At 42.1% G+C, this 17,150-nt stretch overlaps 2 protein-coding genes and 1 long non-coding RNA gene across 6 annotated transcripts in view; 2 read left to right on the top strand and 1 right to left on the bottom strand.

The window, feature by feature from the left end:
- Positions 1-798: 798 nt before the first annotated feature.
- phf3 (PHD finger protein 3) lies at positions 799-9,991 on the bottom strand. Its single transcript, XM_052080556.1, has 16 exons — positions 9,862-9,991; positions 8,678-8,928; positions 8,285-8,407; positions 6,912-8,214; positions 6,187-6,445; positions 5,257-5,308; positions 4,813-4,933; positions 4,555-4,711; positions 4,336-4,452; positions 4,076-4,204; positions 3,847-3,991; positions 3,577-3,766; positions 3,350-3,497; positions 2,958-3,047; positions 2,661-2,856; positions 799-2,578 (listed from the first exon to the last, which is right to left on the bottom strand). Exons 2-16 carry the CDS (start codon positions 8,910-8,912, stop codon positions 900-902), a joined length of 4,944 nt encoding a protein of 1,647 aa, XP_051936516.1. The 5' UTR covers positions 8,913-8,928; positions 9,862-9,991; the 3' UTR covers positions 799-899.
- A 1,026-nt stretch (positions 9,992-11,017) lies between these two features.
- On the top strand, positions 11,018-13,176 carry LOC127610419 (uncharacterized). Its single transcript, XR_007964845.1, has 3 exons — positions 11,018-11,102; positions 11,175-11,831; positions 11,920-13,176. It is a non-coding gene; the product is annotated as an uncharacterized LOC127610419 (long non-coding RNA).
- Positions 13,177-13,859: 683 nt separating this feature from the next.
- Positions 13,860-17,150, top strand: part of khdrbs2 (KH domain containing, RNA binding, signal transduction associated 2) — a 41,221-nt gene continuing 37,930 nt past the window's right edge. For 3 of the 4 annotated variants that reach the window (XM_052080575.1, XM_052080576.1, XM_052080574.1), the window contains exon 1: positions 13,861-14,257. In XM_052080575.1, coding sequence (XP_051936535.1) covers positions 14,146-14,257 — 112 coding nt within the window. In that variant the 5' untranslated portion in view covers positions 13,861-14,145. Of the gene's footprint in view, positions 14,258-17,150 lie in introns of all 4 variants that reach the window. The other variant, XM_052080577.1, reaches the window with a different exon arrangement.

Here is a 17,150-nt window from a genome sequence, read left to right as displayed (position 1 = left end):
ATAAAATATTTCAGGCAATTTAAAAGGAACCAACTTGGGGAACACAAGCTGCTGCTCAATGGGTGCCTCCATAAAGTTTGTTTTTGCAGCTAATATAACTTTAGCTCTAAAACAATTTTACCAATCAATCAATCGGCTCAATATTACCGGATATTGAAAATATAATGCAGCGGGTCAATGGAAACAAAGTTAATTTAAAAAATACAAGATCAACCAAAAAAATACATTTAAAATTGAAAGTGGCCCCTTTTCCAAATTGGTAGGAAAAGAATGTATCTACACCCACTCATCAATTTCATAGTCACACCTCGATAGGAAAAGCTCACATTGGAACGGAAATGGATTTGCTTATTTTCCATTACATTGAGGATTAACTGGTTGCAGCAAAGCCATCTAAAAAACTGAGGTTTTGTTGCTGCAGTTGATGGTTGTACAAGGTGTAACAAATTGACAAGCAAGTGTGATGAACTTTGTAACTCCACTAAAATAGCTCAGCTTGTCATAACAGAAGTCATGGGAGGGATGTTACATACAAGCTGCATACTGACGACGTCAAAAAAATCCCAAACAATCGAAACAGCTAAAAAAAAGCTGTAGTGGTTTGAATCAGAGAATGACTGTCAGTGACTGTTAACTCCTTAAACAGTCACTGACAGTCACTCTTCTTGCACCACAAAATGGTACTTCAAAACTAGTGGTTACTCTAAAATGGTTCAATGATTTTGTTGTTTACGATGATACTAGTGCAGCGTGTTATACCGGAGACAAATTCCTTGTGTGTTCTACATACTTGGCCAATAAAGATGATTCTGATTCTGATTCTTAGAGCACCAAAACACATACAACTGGTGCTTGTTTTCCATTAAAAAAAACACACAAAAAAGTTAAAAACCTAATTATTACGAGTAACTGTCTTTAGAGCTCCTTCGCCCATTGTCATAGTCATAGTCAGAGTCCCGCCGGTGTCCGTGGCGTTCTTTGTGGCGGCTAGTGTAGTCATCACTGTAGTATCGCTCTTTCCGCCGCTCGCCATAGTGGTCCTCAGAGTGTCTGTGGTGCCAATTCTTGTCTCTGCGCTTGTCATCGGAGCCGTGCTCGTGTTTCCTGCTGCGCCCCCTATCATGATGCCTGCTCTTCTTCCGGTGGTGAGAGTCTCTGCGGTGGCCGTGCCTCTCGTGGTGCTGGTCCCGGTCCTCGCTGTGCGACTCCCTCTCCTCCCACGGATGACAGTAAGTGTAGAGCTCCTCCTGTGCTTCCTCTTTGGCCTGCAATGGAGGTGGACCAGTTGGTTGGGCGAGAGTCTCGGGGTTTGTCTCAGGGGAAGGCCACTCCTGGGCCTCTGCTGTGCTGTGATTTGGATCCTGGATGTGCAGGTTGTGAAAAGAGTTTTGAACAGATGGTACCTGAGGTTGGTGCTGCTGCTGGTGGTGGGCAGGTGCAGCACTGTTACATGTTGGCGGAGCTGGCGCCCTCCCCGTGTCTTGTGGTACTGCAGAAGGGTTTCTTGCTTGACTTTCTGTGCCGCTCGAATGGCCTCCAGCAGGATCGCTGCAGTCACCGGGGACTGATTGACTATCAGATGGGTTTTGTTCTTTCAGTTTGTGTTTGGCCTGAGAGATCTGTAAAAAGCCTTGATGAAATGTTGTAACTGAGCCGATTTTGCTGCTACCCAACACAGGAGCACGCTTATCATCAACGGGGGTAATGGGGCTCGTTTCGCTGGCTTTGTTTTCAGTCACACTTGAATAGTTGGAAATCTTTTTCAATATTCCACTTAGAGGTTTGGAGCAATTTGTGTTCTCTGATGCTGGCTGTGATTCCAACTTTGCTTTGTCTGAATCGGGGAGAGCGATGTCTTCTTTCTTGGGGATATCACTGCTGCTCACTTCACCATCTTTGTGAATCGTCGCCAGGCTGTCCAAGAAAGCTGCCGTGGAAACATCTGGAGGCTTATCTCTCAGAGAGACTTGGGGACCTCGGGGTGCGGGCTCAGCATCTTTTCCCAGTGATGCGTTCGAATCCTCTGTCTGGCCGGATGACTGCGGTTCAGCTTGGACAACTTTCACTTCTTTTTTCTTGATGACAAAGCGGTCTCGAGGCGTAGCAGCAGTGGCAGCGGCAGCTGGGCCCTTGGAGCCCCCGCTGGGTGGCACCTCTGTTTTCAGAGCAGGTTGGGCCTTGTGGGTGTCGGCAAAAGGCTGTCCTCCGAAATCTGGCAGAGGCGGGAGTTCTCCACCCCAGCCGAGTAACACACCTGGAAGAAAACGCAGAGGCTTGTGGGGTTCCTGGCTGCTGTTCGCTGCTGCAGATGGTTCTTCAAAAGACTCTGTGATGGGCTCCTCTACAGCCTCTGTAGTCTCAAGTAGTTTATCCTTCTCGCTTTTATTGGGAGTAGTCAAGGAGGCCAGGAAGAGCTTTTCATCTTCTTCCGCAGGAGTTTCCTTGACAGAAGCCGGGACGGGCTTGACATCAGGAGACATCCTTGTCCTTTCATTGACGTCAACTGGAATATAATCTCTTTTGGGCCTCTGACGAATTATAAGTCCCAAGAGAAGGTTTGCTCGGTTGTTTTCCAGACCTGGCAAATCACATGATAATTACATTTGTGTCAAGACAATGACTTTATTCTTGACAGGGGTGAATTTGCTAGTGTTGATCACCTGGTCCATCAAAAGGCACAAGTTGATGTGGCACTTTTTCAGAAGCACCCAAAGGAATGAGATACATGTCCTTCACTTGTTTGCGGTTGTTTGACACTACCCCAAAACGCCTTCTGCTGCTGAAATAAGCATACAGGAGAGTGTAGGAGATCTCATCTTCCTCAGTCACAGGGGAGAAGCGAATCAGGCACACTTCCTTTAAATGAAAAAAGAAACAACATGTGTCAGCAATCAATGTACGGTTAGATGTAATGTAATGTCTGAACCTTCCAGTTAAGAAGTCAAAATATTTATTACTTTAGTTCCTGTAGCGCGTATCTTTTCCAAGTAGTCCCACACCGTCTGTGGACTTATCCTTCCGCCAACCATAATGCTGTCAGGAAGATCCTATGGAAAAACACAAAGGATTCACTTTCTATTCTTTCAAGTGAGTCACCTTCGATTGCCTCAGGATGCGAGTGCTCATACTTGCGGAGAAAATCACTCTTTAAATCAGCACAATTCCCTCATTGAATGCTAAATCATTGAAGTAAATGCAACCATTTTGCTTTTCAATGTGGGGCAAAGACGTCAAAATCTTAATGAGAATATTAATAAGACAGATTTAAGTTTCAAAGTGGACTTGAAACACTTAAGTCAAAAGTATGTTGGGGGGGGGGGGGGGGGTGACATTAAAAAGAGTGGCGTACCTGAGTCAAGCTGTCCAGAATGCCTGACACAGGGAAAGCTTTTGTGACAAGTTTAGCCACAGAGTGCATAGTCAGGAAGCCTCGCCACAAGGACTTCAGGCTGGAGAGGAATGATGCGTCATCGTCTCGGCCAGCTGGATTGTCTGACCTGAGATGGAGAGAGTAGCACTTCAGCCGCTATCTTGGCACTCAGCCGCATAAGACGCGTATCACAAACGAGTGCTCGCCTTCGCTCGTAGCTGGTGTGAGCCTTCTGAAAGCTCTCCTCCAAGACTGTGAGGTGGAGGTCATCCTCAACAGCAGATGGCGTTGGTGTGCTTGTCGTCTCCTCGCTTTTGGCAGACTGTCGCTTTGCCACGGTTGTCGCAACTTTGACCACTTTGGTGGGCGCCTCTTTCACCGGGGGTGCCATGCGGCCTGAATCGGTCAGACAAGAAAGTCGGTTATTGACGTCTTTGATGTATGAGGTCACGACTTGGGCTCATGTTGTAAGTCACCTGTACAGATTTTGCAGTTGAGGTCAAATAAGTGAGACTTGTGTTTGCTGGTGGTGTCCTTCTGAGTCTCGGTGCTCTCTGCAGGTTTCTCTGGAGCAATCGGAGCTTCGACTGGCACTTCTGGGGCTTTGACTGGCGGTTCAACCTGTGAAGAAGTTAGGCGGAGTCCACAACTGAGTGGCACATTGACTTGTGAGTAAAACAAATCAGGTCATGGTCCATTTCTTACCTCAACCTCCACAGGTTCAGATACTTTCCTTGCTTCTTCACTCTCGATCTCGATCTCCCCTTTATGTGTGATCTTGGTGATGGGACGCCTCTCAACCTCTCTTTGCTCTTTTTCGATCATTTCAATTGTCTGTGGAAAAAAAAAGTCATCCAGAGGTAAATTTGTTCACTAAAGAGGAGATGAGTATAAATCAGCCTTGCTGAGCGTCTTAATGGCCATCAAGTTTAGTTGAGGATGCATGAGATTTGAGGATTACTCACGTGTCGGTTTTCTCTTTGCCGCCAAGCAGCCAGTTCCTTGGAAGCCAATTCCTCGGGACTCATTCGGATTAGATTACCAGGAGATATTTCTCCCTTTAGAACCTTTCTAAAGAGAACCTGAGTGGTAGGACAAAAGGAGATTACTTGTAAATTATACTGGAACTGTCATGGCTTCACAGATCATGTCTAGTCTCATTTGGAGACATCAACTACACTTACATTATTTTTAGTATCTTTGAGGTTAAACATCAAGCTTCGATACTTGTTCTTGTATTTGTTTTCCGTATCTTTATACAGATGGAAAATTTCTCTCTCGATTTTCTTGGCAACTTCAGAAGCTTTCTCCACTGGGACATTCAAATCAGACTCCTTCAACCTAAAATGCAGAGCGTCACACGTTCAGCATCTTGAACAAAACTGTTTTTGAAAGCTCTTCGATGAAGAGGCTGTGTAATGTAAATTTAGGAGATCTCCTACCTCTGGATGAGGATGTCTTTCAGAGAATCACGCACACTGCGCCTGATCTCCTCAACAGATGCAGGCTTTTTTGAAGAGGAAGATACACTTTTACTTTTTGCCTCAGGTTTCAGCTGAATGCCTGTGAGGACAGAAAAAGTACAGAGGAAGTTTCAATGAAAACAAAACAACAACAAAAAAGAAGGAACTGCAATTCGAACACAGGTGTTTTTCCTCAGTGATGAAATCTATAAAAACCATATAAAAAAAGTTCCAGCACTGCCAAATGTATTTCCTGATGGTGTACAATCTGGAAACGCAAACTGCTAGCTGTGAAAAATGTAAAAATAACATCCATAAAATGAAAAGATTCATGAATGTGCTTTTAGTATTTAAGAGTTAAGTAGCAAAATAGTATAAAAATATATTAACAGCATTACCATATTTAAGCACTGTATCAAATACCTGTTTTATGATGAATTTCTTTGACATCTGCGGATGATCTTCGACCTTGCTCCTATTTTAGGAGATAGGAATGACAAATTACTTAAGGAACACCAGCATTTGCATGGGGGAGGGGGGGCTAAACCAATCAACAGGAAAAGTAAAAACAATTATGAATGTTCATCTTTACGATAATAGAATCGGAATGTTCGGACTTGGCAAAGTTTTGTGTTCTTAAGTTAATTCTAGTACATTAATAGTTGTTTTTGTACTTCCCAGGTGTGTAAAATGGCATGGCTTCGTACTTCTGAGGGCACTGAATCAATAACAAGTGGACTCTTCCAATTGCCATTGATTCAATGCCCTGAGAATGAAATGACCTGCATAAATGAGAATAGTCAAATGCATTCAAAAATATCTTTCAAAAATGTTCATCTCATGTTTTAATAACCTAATTTAGATAAATGAGAGTGTCAAAACATCTCCATGCAGTTTTACACCACTAGAAATGACAACCACAACGATCAACATTGTTTGGAAGCACCCTGACAGCGTCAAACATTATCAAAACAAATCAATATTATCTTTCTAGTGGCTGAATGTGTTACGTTATGTGGGTGTACCAGTGGGTGTATTTTCCCATGTTGGCTGAATCTCATTATTTTGGTACAACGCAATGGATGAGTCCATGTCTAACTTTTATGAGACGCTCCAAACGTTGGCGAATATACAGACCTACGGGAAGCATACACCCGTGCGCAAGCCATCAGTGTACAGGGAAAGTAATAACAAAAAAAGACAACAAACCCTTGTGTAGTGGAAACACTGGCTATGATTAATATCAGAGCATCACTTAGCTGGGGAGCACACATAGCGAGACATCCTTTGTAATTAATGTTCTACAGCTGTTGTTTAAACAACTTTAGTGAGCGAAACGCTAAGATGACGAACCTTCTTGAAAGATCGCACCCCCCCTGATGTCATTTCCTCAGATGCTGCTGACTTGGGCTTGGGAGCTTGCTTGACAGCTTCGGTCTTTCGTTCAGGCGCAGGTGTGGTTTCGGGCTCCTGCTTTTTACTCTCCTCCTCGCAGCATTTTAAGCACACGTACATCTGGTCCTCCTCCTCCATCTCGCGTACTTTGAGCAGGTCAAGTCCAACACAGTCACCATGGAACCAATCATCACAGCGGCCACAGCCAACCATGAACCTGAAAGGGGGTGAAAAAAATATTTTGACCAATTTTCTTTGCAGCCCGTACTACTGACTATCTGATCTGATCGCTACAGGACATGTCAGTTTAATACCATCAATAATTCTATGTAATAATGAACCATAAAGCAATTTATGGTACCATATTTTGTTTTTTTAACGAGGATGAGGAGGAGGAAGGAGATGTGCTACAAGCTGCGCACTCATTTTTCGATTTGCTTCAGTAGCAAGGCCAACTTCATGAGGCGCCAGCCAACATGGCACGATGTTGTGTTGCGGCAGCACATCAACAATGAACGGGTTGAAGTGCAGTTTGAAAAAGCTTTTTACTGTCGATCAAGCACACCCAAAACATCTTGACAAAAGTATTTTGGAATGATGCCTGCAGAAATACAATCATGAAGAATTGGATTTCTAATTTGTGTTTCGAGCTTGAGGAAATGTTTATCTGAAAGTATACTTACATGTTGTTGTGGTGTTTCTTGCACTGACCACAGCAGTTGTTTCCGTCCCACACAGACTCGCTATTGGCAGGTTGCTCCTGTTGCTGTGGCTCCACACTTTCTTTCTTTACAGCCGGAGCATTGTCGGGAATAAACAGCTGTGGCTCATCCACAGAGATGCTTCTTGCAGTTTTACTTTTTTGCCTTTGAAGCATCTTTTCAGGCTTCTTCATTTTTGGCTTCTCCTGCCCTGCTTCTTCTGGTGTTTTGGAGGAATGACCCAGACGAGTGACATGGGTGGAGTTCAAAGTGTCTGCTTTCAAGATGTTGAGACTATGAGACGGTTTGGTTGGACTGTGTTGATCGACAACACGATTCCCACTCGATACCGTTTTCTTCACTGGAGAGCTTGGCCTCACTTTGGGATCTCCTGTTTGCATCTTTGGATGTTTAGTGGGATGTTCACTCGGGGTGGTGTCAGACCGCCTTTTCAAATGTTCACTGCTTCTTTTCTCTTTAAGAGACTTCAATTTGTGGAGGACATCTCTTTGGACAACTTTGGATGGTACATTTTGGGAGACTGCAGCTCCTTTAGTCGCGTTGCTTTTTTCACCTATAACACCACTTTTCTTATTGAAAGTAAGCGGTTGCTTTGATTGGAGCAGGTTTTTGGCTAAAATTGGTTTCTTTTCTTTATTGTTTACCTTGTTACTTGCAGCGGTCCCGTTGCTGGGTGGCGATTTAACACCACATTTTTTGTCATTGACAGGCTTTTGCTTTCTCACAACAGACTGATTGTCATCTTTAGTTTCTTGGGTGCATTTCTTTGTTTCGGTCCCATTAGCCGCTTGCACGTCATTAGGGTTCACATACGGCCCCAGACCAAGCGGTGTATCGTCAATACCCAAACTCTCAGTTACATTCTGGTCCGCGACTTTCTCAAGTACAGGATTTGGTGCAGCGACACCATCCTCTGACAACATGGTGAACCCAACATCCGCACCATAAGAAAAACTACCGTCAAAATTGGCTTCTGTGTCTTGGAGATAGGATGGCCCAGGAAGTAGCTCGATCTTGAATCCTCCAATGGTGACAGTCAGTCGTTTCAACACAACAGATGGTTTTAACCATAATCCACCTTCAATATCGTTGATATTGATGCGTCCACCCAGAGTTAATTCTTTCTTCAGCTGTATTCCTTTAACCCCTTTCTTGATCAGAAACGACTTCTGTAGTCTGTTGGAAGGCTTCCTTCCCGGTCTTCCTCTGGGTACAGGATTTGTGGTAATCTCAGCAGGCTTTGGACCGTCATTGGATTCTGTGTCTAAAAGCCAAACAAATGTCACAATTTGTTGAAATGCAGTATACAGGAAAAAAATAAGCTTGCAGCTTACCTAATTGTACATTAATTGGGCGCTTCCTGGGTCTGCCCACAGGCTTCTTGATTGTGGCTGAATTGTTTTTTGTGACTGCCAGGTCACCGCTGAGGCCCGCGGTTGTTGAACCACCACTGAGCTCTGCCAGGAAAGACAAAGGTTTGTGTAAATGGGATTGTGGGGGGCAGTTCATAGCAGTGCAGAAGTAAAAGTCAGCCTTAATCCTTCATCAGAATCACATGTGGACTTAAAACAACATTACTACATGAGTATTAAAATGTGTGAAATAACATGCTATACACAAAAAAACAACAACTACAAAAACTAAACCATATAGAACTACTTTATATCCAAAAGCACATATTAACAGGCTCAACACCATATGAAAATATGTACTGGTAGTAAGCATACCTGCTGAGCTTGAAATTTGAAAAGTAGAGTCCTCATTATCCAGCAGGTTGAACTGAGACGTTGCACATCCAAACATGGGATCTTTGTCACTCAACATGTTCTTGAGCGAATCTTCAAGGCAGAGTCCCGACCCAAACTCATTACTGGCTTCACATTCCAGATTTTGACCTACGACAAGGCTGTCGTCTAACTGGTCACTGGGTATTAAAACGTTAAAAGTGTCCACAATATCCATGAATGCTGCTACCTTCCTGCGAGGGGGAAATTCAGATAAAACACATTACTTAGATAACCTACATGTGGATGTTACAGCTACACGTGTACATCAAAGCATCATAAATGTAATTAAACATGATCAAGTATGCAATAAATGATAACGTAAATAAGTGGGGACGGGAGGCTTAAGTTTGTGACAATAACACGATTCAGTGCTTTCTCCATCGTTGGTGCACGTTACTGTCCTAAATTAGCAGTTAACAATGAGCGAGTTGTTTACTTCGGTCAACAATGTTTTTGATTCAAATGTCGGAGGCCCACTAAAGAGCTGGAACGTTTATGCAGTACTCGTAGCACATTCTAAACTCCCGACTAATGCCAAATGGAAATCAGTAATTCAAGTTTTAACAAGCGTGTACACAAGTTGCAAGAGGCCAGAATGGATTCATTGAGAACGTAAGAACGAGAAGGTGAGGATTTATTGAACAAAAACTGAGATGCATTACTATTTTGACTTGGAAACGAATGTAAAATGTTACATATGTTGACTAGTTTTCCTAACAGACGACAAATAAGTTGCCTGCTAGCTAGCACGCGTTGCTAATGCCAATCTGCAGCTATGGATCATATCCGTTAGCAACCTAACGATGACCTGTGGAGGAAGTTTTAGTTATTCCTCAAGTCTTTAGCCAAGTAAACATACGGATGTCTCCATGACTGTACCATAACTGCATGACAAATCGGCTTGTCATTCTAGAGACAAATTTATAACATGTACAGTAGATAAAAGATCAAGAACGAGGCAAAACATGTCAGACATGCTAACTAGGTCGTGCTAGCAAAGGCCTAGGGTTGTTTGTAGCCTGACTGCAGCTAATAGGCGTTGCGGAAACACGCCCACGAGCATCAAGTTCAGCTTTGGCTCACTGTAGATTTTAACATGTGAGCGTTTATACGTGGGTGCTTACCTCTGTCTGAGTGCAATGATGTGTCCAATTCGTATAGGTTACATAGTAACGCAGCTGCCTGCTTTCCTGCCTCGCTAACTTCCTCTACAGCTAAGCCGTCATTCGTCCCGCTGCCGCAAAGCTCCTGATCTGCAAGTCACGTGGTTTGTGTTTACAGCAGGTATCTTAGCAGCTGCGAGCGTGCAGGCAGTTATTCCTCCTGCAAAAAAACTACAGCTATTTTGTTTTGGAATTATTTTATTTTCAGTTTAGAGATATAATTTTAACATGCCAACAGTGTACATAGACGTTGCATGAGGGTAAAACGTTGAGGATAAACTTCCTAATCCGAGAACCTTATCATGAACCCATTCCTAGGGGAACATACAATCAACTGCAATCGAAACCTTTATTCAAAAACTGAAACCCGAAGACTTTTTTTCAAAGATAATATGGCCAAACACAATTCACGTCATAGCAACGTGCAAGCATAAAAACAGTACAATTACAAACAGGAAACTGCTATCAAAAAGACTATCATCCACCCAGAATGAAGAGCAAAAACTACAGAACCGTGCAACTGATAAACAATCAGTTGACAATTAGTTTACAATTCGACTCCCAATATCATTCTAGGACCAGGGACCAAAGAAGCTAGCCTCAGTTTGCAGAGATGGTACTTTAAAACAGATGAGAAGTAGACTATAAGCAATGCAATTGCAACTAATATGGCATTATCTCATGAATTAAGACCAGGAAAATGTTGCATTTCACTTAGACCTGTTCCGGCTTGTTGTGAGTTGAGCAAGGTTCTGGATATGTGTGCATTTTATTTCATGAAACTCGGACTGTGGATGGCATGACAGCATTTTCAGTTAGAGAAGAAGGTGTGAGTATGCATAGGTCTGCACACCTACGGTACTTCATAATGCGTAAGAACCATTCGCTGTTGTGATTAGGAGAAATGCTCCTTGCGTTTTTCACGCGGCTCTAATCCGTAGTAGGGAACCTCGTTTTCCACATCTGCCTTAGCCATTTGTTTGGTGGTGAAAGCTGGTGCCCATTGGCCCTTTGGAGGAACAACGACAACTCCACTAGCGCCACACACACACACACACACACACACACACACACACACACACACACACACACACACACACACACACACACACGAGTTTCCATATACTACAGAGACATGTTTGAAGCCTCTTCCACGGATTTACCTGATGATTGTGCCAGGGGGGTAAATATGCTGATAACAAGTGAGTAGTCATGTCATTGCAAAGTATATAAAATGTCACACATGAACTGAAACCTTGTTCCACGTGTGTAAGGACGAGTCTGGCCAGGGTGATTTTAATTAAGGATCTACGCTCCATGGCCAGTACAAGACACTGCACCACTGAGGTTGTCTGCATATTCCCCCACAGCCTTATTTTCAATAGAGAACATGGAAAACACAATTGAAACAGAAATAATATCAAATTAAGGAACAGCACAGACAGTATCATGGGCCCGAGAATGACAGTCGACAAGATAACATTCATGCACGTGAGCTGGTTGGGTCAACTTTAACCAACCGCTGATAAAATATTCATTTCACTGTTGTCAAATTACAAAACATAACATTTTCTCAAATAAGTATTATCAAGACAATATGCAGTAATGGGCGGTCTTCTGAAAATCTCAATTCAGGCCTTCTTGTGGTGGAATTTGCACTTTTCCCCTGTGCTGATGTGGATTTTCTCTGGCTTTCTCCTGTTTGAAATTGTGACACAAGTCCTGGAACCTTTCTAATACACCTCATATTTTACTATTGTGTATGAATGCACTACATGCAATAAGTGATTCTCAACCGGTGTGTCCCGAGACAACATTATGTATGCCACAGGAAACTATTATTACTCTACCATGGTCTGGAATCCTGCTATTGCTTGTAGTATTTGTATACACTTGGATTGCTTCAAACTGAGAGGAGTCACTTTGAACAGGTAAAGTTGAAGTACTACCAGTGGGTGTTGAAGTGTTCCATCACCCCTGTCACATACTTCTCGTGCTTCTCCCATTCTTTTCTCGTAGCTGGTCACCAGTGTATCAGTGGGAACTGTAGTCATGCCAATGCTCCCAGCAAACAGCACCACTGTCAACATGAAACATGATCAGTATGGGGGTTTCCATGAAAACAAAACTAAGAACCCCGCCCCCAAAATAGCCATAAAGTATGTACAGTATGTGTACACACACACACACACACACACACACACACACACACACACACACACACGCTACATACTGTGAATGCATTGTTTATTGATATTCAAAATAGGCGAGGGGATGACGTGTAAATGTTTTAAATTAGTATATGTAGCCATTAAATTTCGTCTAATCAATTTACATCGTGTTGAATCGTTATTTCCGTACCCAGTGGAGGCAGAATGATTTCACCTCTCAATATGTAACAGCAGGGGGCGCAAAAATGCAGATTTCCTTCCCAAAGAGGCTGAAGAAGAAATCAAAAAAGTCCAGCTCACAATCAGATTTTATCATGAAGAATTGTCAGGAGCCGTATTTGTCTTTCATGTTATTATGAAAATAGTGTTAGGAAAAGTGCGACTTGAATGAATATGGACAAGGCCTCTGTTATGGATTTCTAGCATTCCCTATTGCAACTGTAGCTGGAAAAAAATATTAGCCACATCCCTGAAAATGTGGCTGATTGTGCACCCCTGGGAAAAGCGGGATTTGGTGCAATGTGTTATTCTGGCCAGGACTCCTGGTATGGGTTTGGAGATTTTCCCGGCCTGTGTTTTCAAAAGAGGCCGTGCCCCCCAGATGGAAATGCAAATTTTAGACAATGGGAAGAACCAATTATATAAAATGGAGAGGCGGGAGAGAATGGGGCTTTATGCCATTCCTGGCCCCTTTTTATAGTCTTAAAACCTTTTATTTTCGTCAAGAAATGTTTAACATGTTCAACTTTTGAGAGGAAAATAAATATAATAAAAACAGTCTGTTCAGAAAAACCCAAGGCCACGAAAAGGAGTTTCAAAACATGTAGTATTGTTTTTGACCACTTGAGGTCGACAAGAGTCCACCAAAATCAGTCATTCAGTGAGGGACCACAAACAATGGCACCTTAACTTACGAGTTTAATTCATTCCATGACCAAACTCGTAATTGTACTTGTATATTCAACGAATGCTTTTAATTAATAAACAGGCTGTACTGGATAAATTGAAAGTGAATTGAAATAAACAGTTTTCTAAAGACAAAGTACGAGTACATGTTTTACTAAAAATAATTTACATCAAGCCGGTAAAACGGTTTTACCATGACGTTTCAATACTTCCAGCAAACTAGTAGTCGTCGTAAACAACCCCTCAACGCTTTGGATGGATTGAATGGTCATTTTAACTTTCTCTAAAGCTGTAGTTTGAATGTGTTGTGACATGAAAATAATAAGTTATGTGACGGATGGCTAAAGTGGTGGAAATTGATATGTACTGTACTGTAGTAAACATGGTCATTGCCATTTAGGACCTGCTAAATTAATTGCCTCTTCTGTTTCTTCTGTTGGCGGTTTGAAACCGACTTTCTCTTATGACGGCGAAATGTGTCTAATGTCAGGCTAAACCTTATATTTTGCCAAATTAGTTAAAGACACCACAGCAAATGCGGTAACTGCGATTTAACCTTTCCAGCCAAACGAGTTTACAGTAATTGCGTGAATGTCAAACCTTGAAAGTTTTATTTTCACCTGAGTAATCCACTTGATTTAATGATGACCACATGATTTTTGGGGGAAACTATGAGACTTAATTAAACAATCTTTCTTTTCTTTAACACGGCGTTCTTGGCGCAAGATCAATATGGGACAGCCCCTTGTTGTTTTCAACGTTGTCCAAGTTTAGCAGCATTTCGTTATACTACAGTACAGTACTTCGTTTTTACTGTATGCATGTGATTGTGGAAGGAGGAGTGGTGTGTTCGTCTGCAGCATCCCTTGTCCTAGCATGTGTCCAATCGTGTTCGCAGGGGCGGGGAGCAGCGTGCCGTGAGCACCCAGTATGAGCTTCTGGTGTGGAGCTGAAGAGGCGGAAAGGCAAGAGCCAGGGGTGGAAGAGATGGGCTCACTTGTGTGATTCACAAGTCTGCCTGCAAGCAAGCACACTGGACTCCTTGGAGGGCGAAATAATCCTGGGCTCTTTTTAAAAAAAGAAGGAATCTGCTCGTGTTTGAGTCTGCAGCTGCCAGCACCAGCAGCGAGGAGCTTCATATCGGACGCCTGCACGACCAGCTGTGTGCATGCAAATCTGCCCCGATAGAATGCATCAAAATAATTACTTACCTGAATTGGTAGCTGAGAAAAACACGCTGGAGCCTCAGTTTGGGCATGCTCTACGCCTGCTTGCAGAAGGTATGTCACTCCATAGACAGTAGGCCTACTCCTAACTGTTTTATAATATGTGCACACATTTTAATGGATATGCCCACTAAGTTAGAAAAGTTTATCATTATGTATTGCGAACCATCCAAAAACACAGACGATGAAACCTTAATTCGCCATAAAAAATGAATTGTAATTCTGCCAAAAGTTGAGAAGTTGAGAAGTAATGATTTGACCTAAGTGAATGTGCTGTCATTTAAGTGGAACAAAAGGTGACAACTTACAAATAAGGTTAACGTTCACCAAACATAGGCATTCGAATATTTTCTGGTTAAGATTAATACAAAAATGTCAAACCACCTATGACTTTCCCCCTATTAATTTCAAGTGTACACATAAATTATCATGTTCCTCTGTCTTGTCTATTCTGCAGACCAAAATGTGAGGCCAACTTTCAACAAGATCTTTTTCTGCATGCTGAGTAAAGTTATGTTTTCCACAAAGGACTAATTCCAACTTCACAGTGTAAAGACAGAGACAAGTGCTTTGCAGTGATTTACTCCAAGATAAACATGCAGACAAGTCATTTGGTATTCGTTAAAATACAAGTACTGTGTCACCTTTGCAGCATGCCTATTCCTGCACAGAAAAACAGGAATAACATCAGCTGGTTCAACATAGGATGTACTGTATCTTCTTTCTACAGTTGTGTTACCTTAAAAAAAGGATTAAACACAGAGATAACCAGTCCGCCTTCATTGAGGACTGCATAAACGGCATAACATTTACTGGTGCGAAGCTAAAATTCATAGCATTTGGACAATTTAAAATAAATAAAAACATCTCTGCACATTATTCATCAATTTTCAATAATAATTCTGGATGAATATGAGAAATGATGAGTTGTTAATTCATCAATCAATAATTGAAATGTTGATGTAATTATACTAATGCATTTTATGTCTGCAAATTGTTGTGCATTCATGTGTCGTGTCAAGGACACACAATAAATGCTCAACTCAAAGAGAAAGATGGCAGCTTAATGTCACCTGCAATCGTACTATAAAAAGGTAAACGTGTGTGTCCTTCACTGGGAAGCAGAGTGGAAGCATACGGTGTGTATGAGAACGTGTTGATGACACACCTGACTGTCTCGCACTTCCCACTGTCATCCAGATCACAAAACAGGATCATCTGGCCTGCAGTATGCCAGGCAACTTTCACAACAGGTACACTCAAATATCCACAGACATTATTGCTTATCATATGAAGACCAGCCATGGTGCGGCATAATCTACTTTATTCATTTTGTTGTATGGTCCAGGTGCAAAATGAATCGGTAGCTAATTGTTGATCAAGTTAATCAATAATTACTTTGATAATAGATTCATCATTTTGACCTTGTTAAATTTAAAACTGTCCAACTCCTCAGAATTTCAGCCTCGCAAGAGTAAATACTGTACTGTCAGATTTCTGAAAGGTGACTGACTATCTTTGTCTTCAGTCAGAATAAGCCATTTGAACTTAATTTTGAAAAAAAATGCCCTTTTTTTCTGACAAGTCACGCACCAAACCAGTAGGCTAACTGAATCATAATCCATTTAAGTTAGTGAATTTCTGCACAGTGCCGCATTTGAATTAAGACTTGGGAATGTAAATGGGTTTTTTAAAAATCTGATTCATCACTTAATTGACAAACTAATGTGTGCTGTAAGACAAAACAAAGCTTTACTCTGAATACTAATAGGATACTGATGTTGGAACCTGTCTCTCCTGTTCACTCATTAGCCTGTCCATTCTATATTAGAAATACGTATTGGCAACTGTGACAGATCAAAACCAAGTTGTAACGTGACCCATTAAAAGGACACAAAAGTCACATCCTGGAAAAGTGAAACGGTGCATTACATTTTCAGTATTAAGATGACAAGGTTATCAAAGTCGACTCACAATGAATGTTTGGCTCCATTATCCTTCACTTTCAAGGTCTGGAGCATTGCGAGCAATTCTAATGAGTGAATGAGCCAGAGAATGGAGATGGGCATAACTGTACCTCTTTGGGGATTTGATTGGCTCATTAAATGCTGCGTCAATGTCAACGACAAAAGGGAGGCTAACATTTAAACATGTGAATGCTGCGGTCAGACCAAACGCGAGTTGAGCTATTCTCGCAACACTATTACGGATATTTTTAGAATAATGCAGTGTGCATTGTGTATGTGATGTATACAGAAATTGCACCCATAACTGTGACTACGCCTATGAATACACAGTGTATGGTTGTGAAAATACGGTTGATTCGTTCATCGATTGAAGAAAGGCGTCATCAATTTTGCATACGCGGTAGAAATTAATTCGTTTAGTTTGGAAAAATGCATAAGAGCTGAAAAATACACCTCCGTGTTGATTTATTTTACTTTCATGGCAACACATGGGTATGTCCATGTTGGGTCCAACGAGAAGTAACGTGTGCTGATGGACAATAGATAGACGCTGGACAACAAGGAGGACAAGATAAAAAATGCATATCATCCAGAATGCATAGCAATAATTTGCAAGGGGTGAAACAGAAACAGCAAACAAGATGCACACTGGCAGGATAGGCAGCATTTTTTTCAAGTGTTCTTACGCAGGTGTTGTCGAGAACTTGGTGTGCACATGGACAGGGACTCATGCGTGTGTTTGCAGCGAGCATCTCCGGGACCAGGAGTACTTTACAATTCAAGAGGGGACACGCCACGCATGGGACATTAAAAATCAACACTGTGCCAAGTAATTTTACATAAGCAAGAGGTGGCTTATGAGAACTTAACTGCCCGAGGATGAGCTGCTTCCTGTCCGTAGTGGACACTAAGAAAAGCCACTAAGAAAAAAAAAGCCTTGACACACTCTCCCAGCCATCTCTACTATGCCCTTGTGCACT

The sequence above is a fragment of the Hippocampus zosterae genome, chromosome 11 (assembly GCF_025434085.1).
Source record: "Hippocampus zosterae strain Florida chromosome 11, ASM2543408v3, whole genome shotgun sequence".
In the NCBI taxonomy this organism is placed as follows: domain Eukaryota; kingdom Metazoa; phylum Chordata; class Actinopteri; order Syngnathiformes; family Syngnathidae; genus Hippocampus; species Hippocampus zosterae.
The sequence above is the reverse complement of the archived record's forward strand: the minus strand, read 5'-3'. Positions and strand labels throughout refer to the sequence as shown.

What these genes read in the sequence shown, in the direction of transcription:
- phf3 (XM_052080556.1), bottom strand. Translation starts at nt 8,912, where the DNA reads ATGGATATTGTGGACACTTTTAACGTTTTAATACCCAGTGACCAGTTA. An exon ending in AAGAAACACCACAACAACAT is followed by an intron (nt 6,446 to 6,911) that starts GTAAGTATACTT and finishes ACCCCCTTTCAG; the next exon opens with GTTCATGGTTGGCTGTGGCC. An exon ending in AAAGACATCCTCATCCAGAG is followed by an intron (nt 4,712 to 4,812) that starts GTAGGAGATCTC and finishes TCTGCATTTTAG; the next exon opens with GTTGAAGGAGTCTGATTTGA.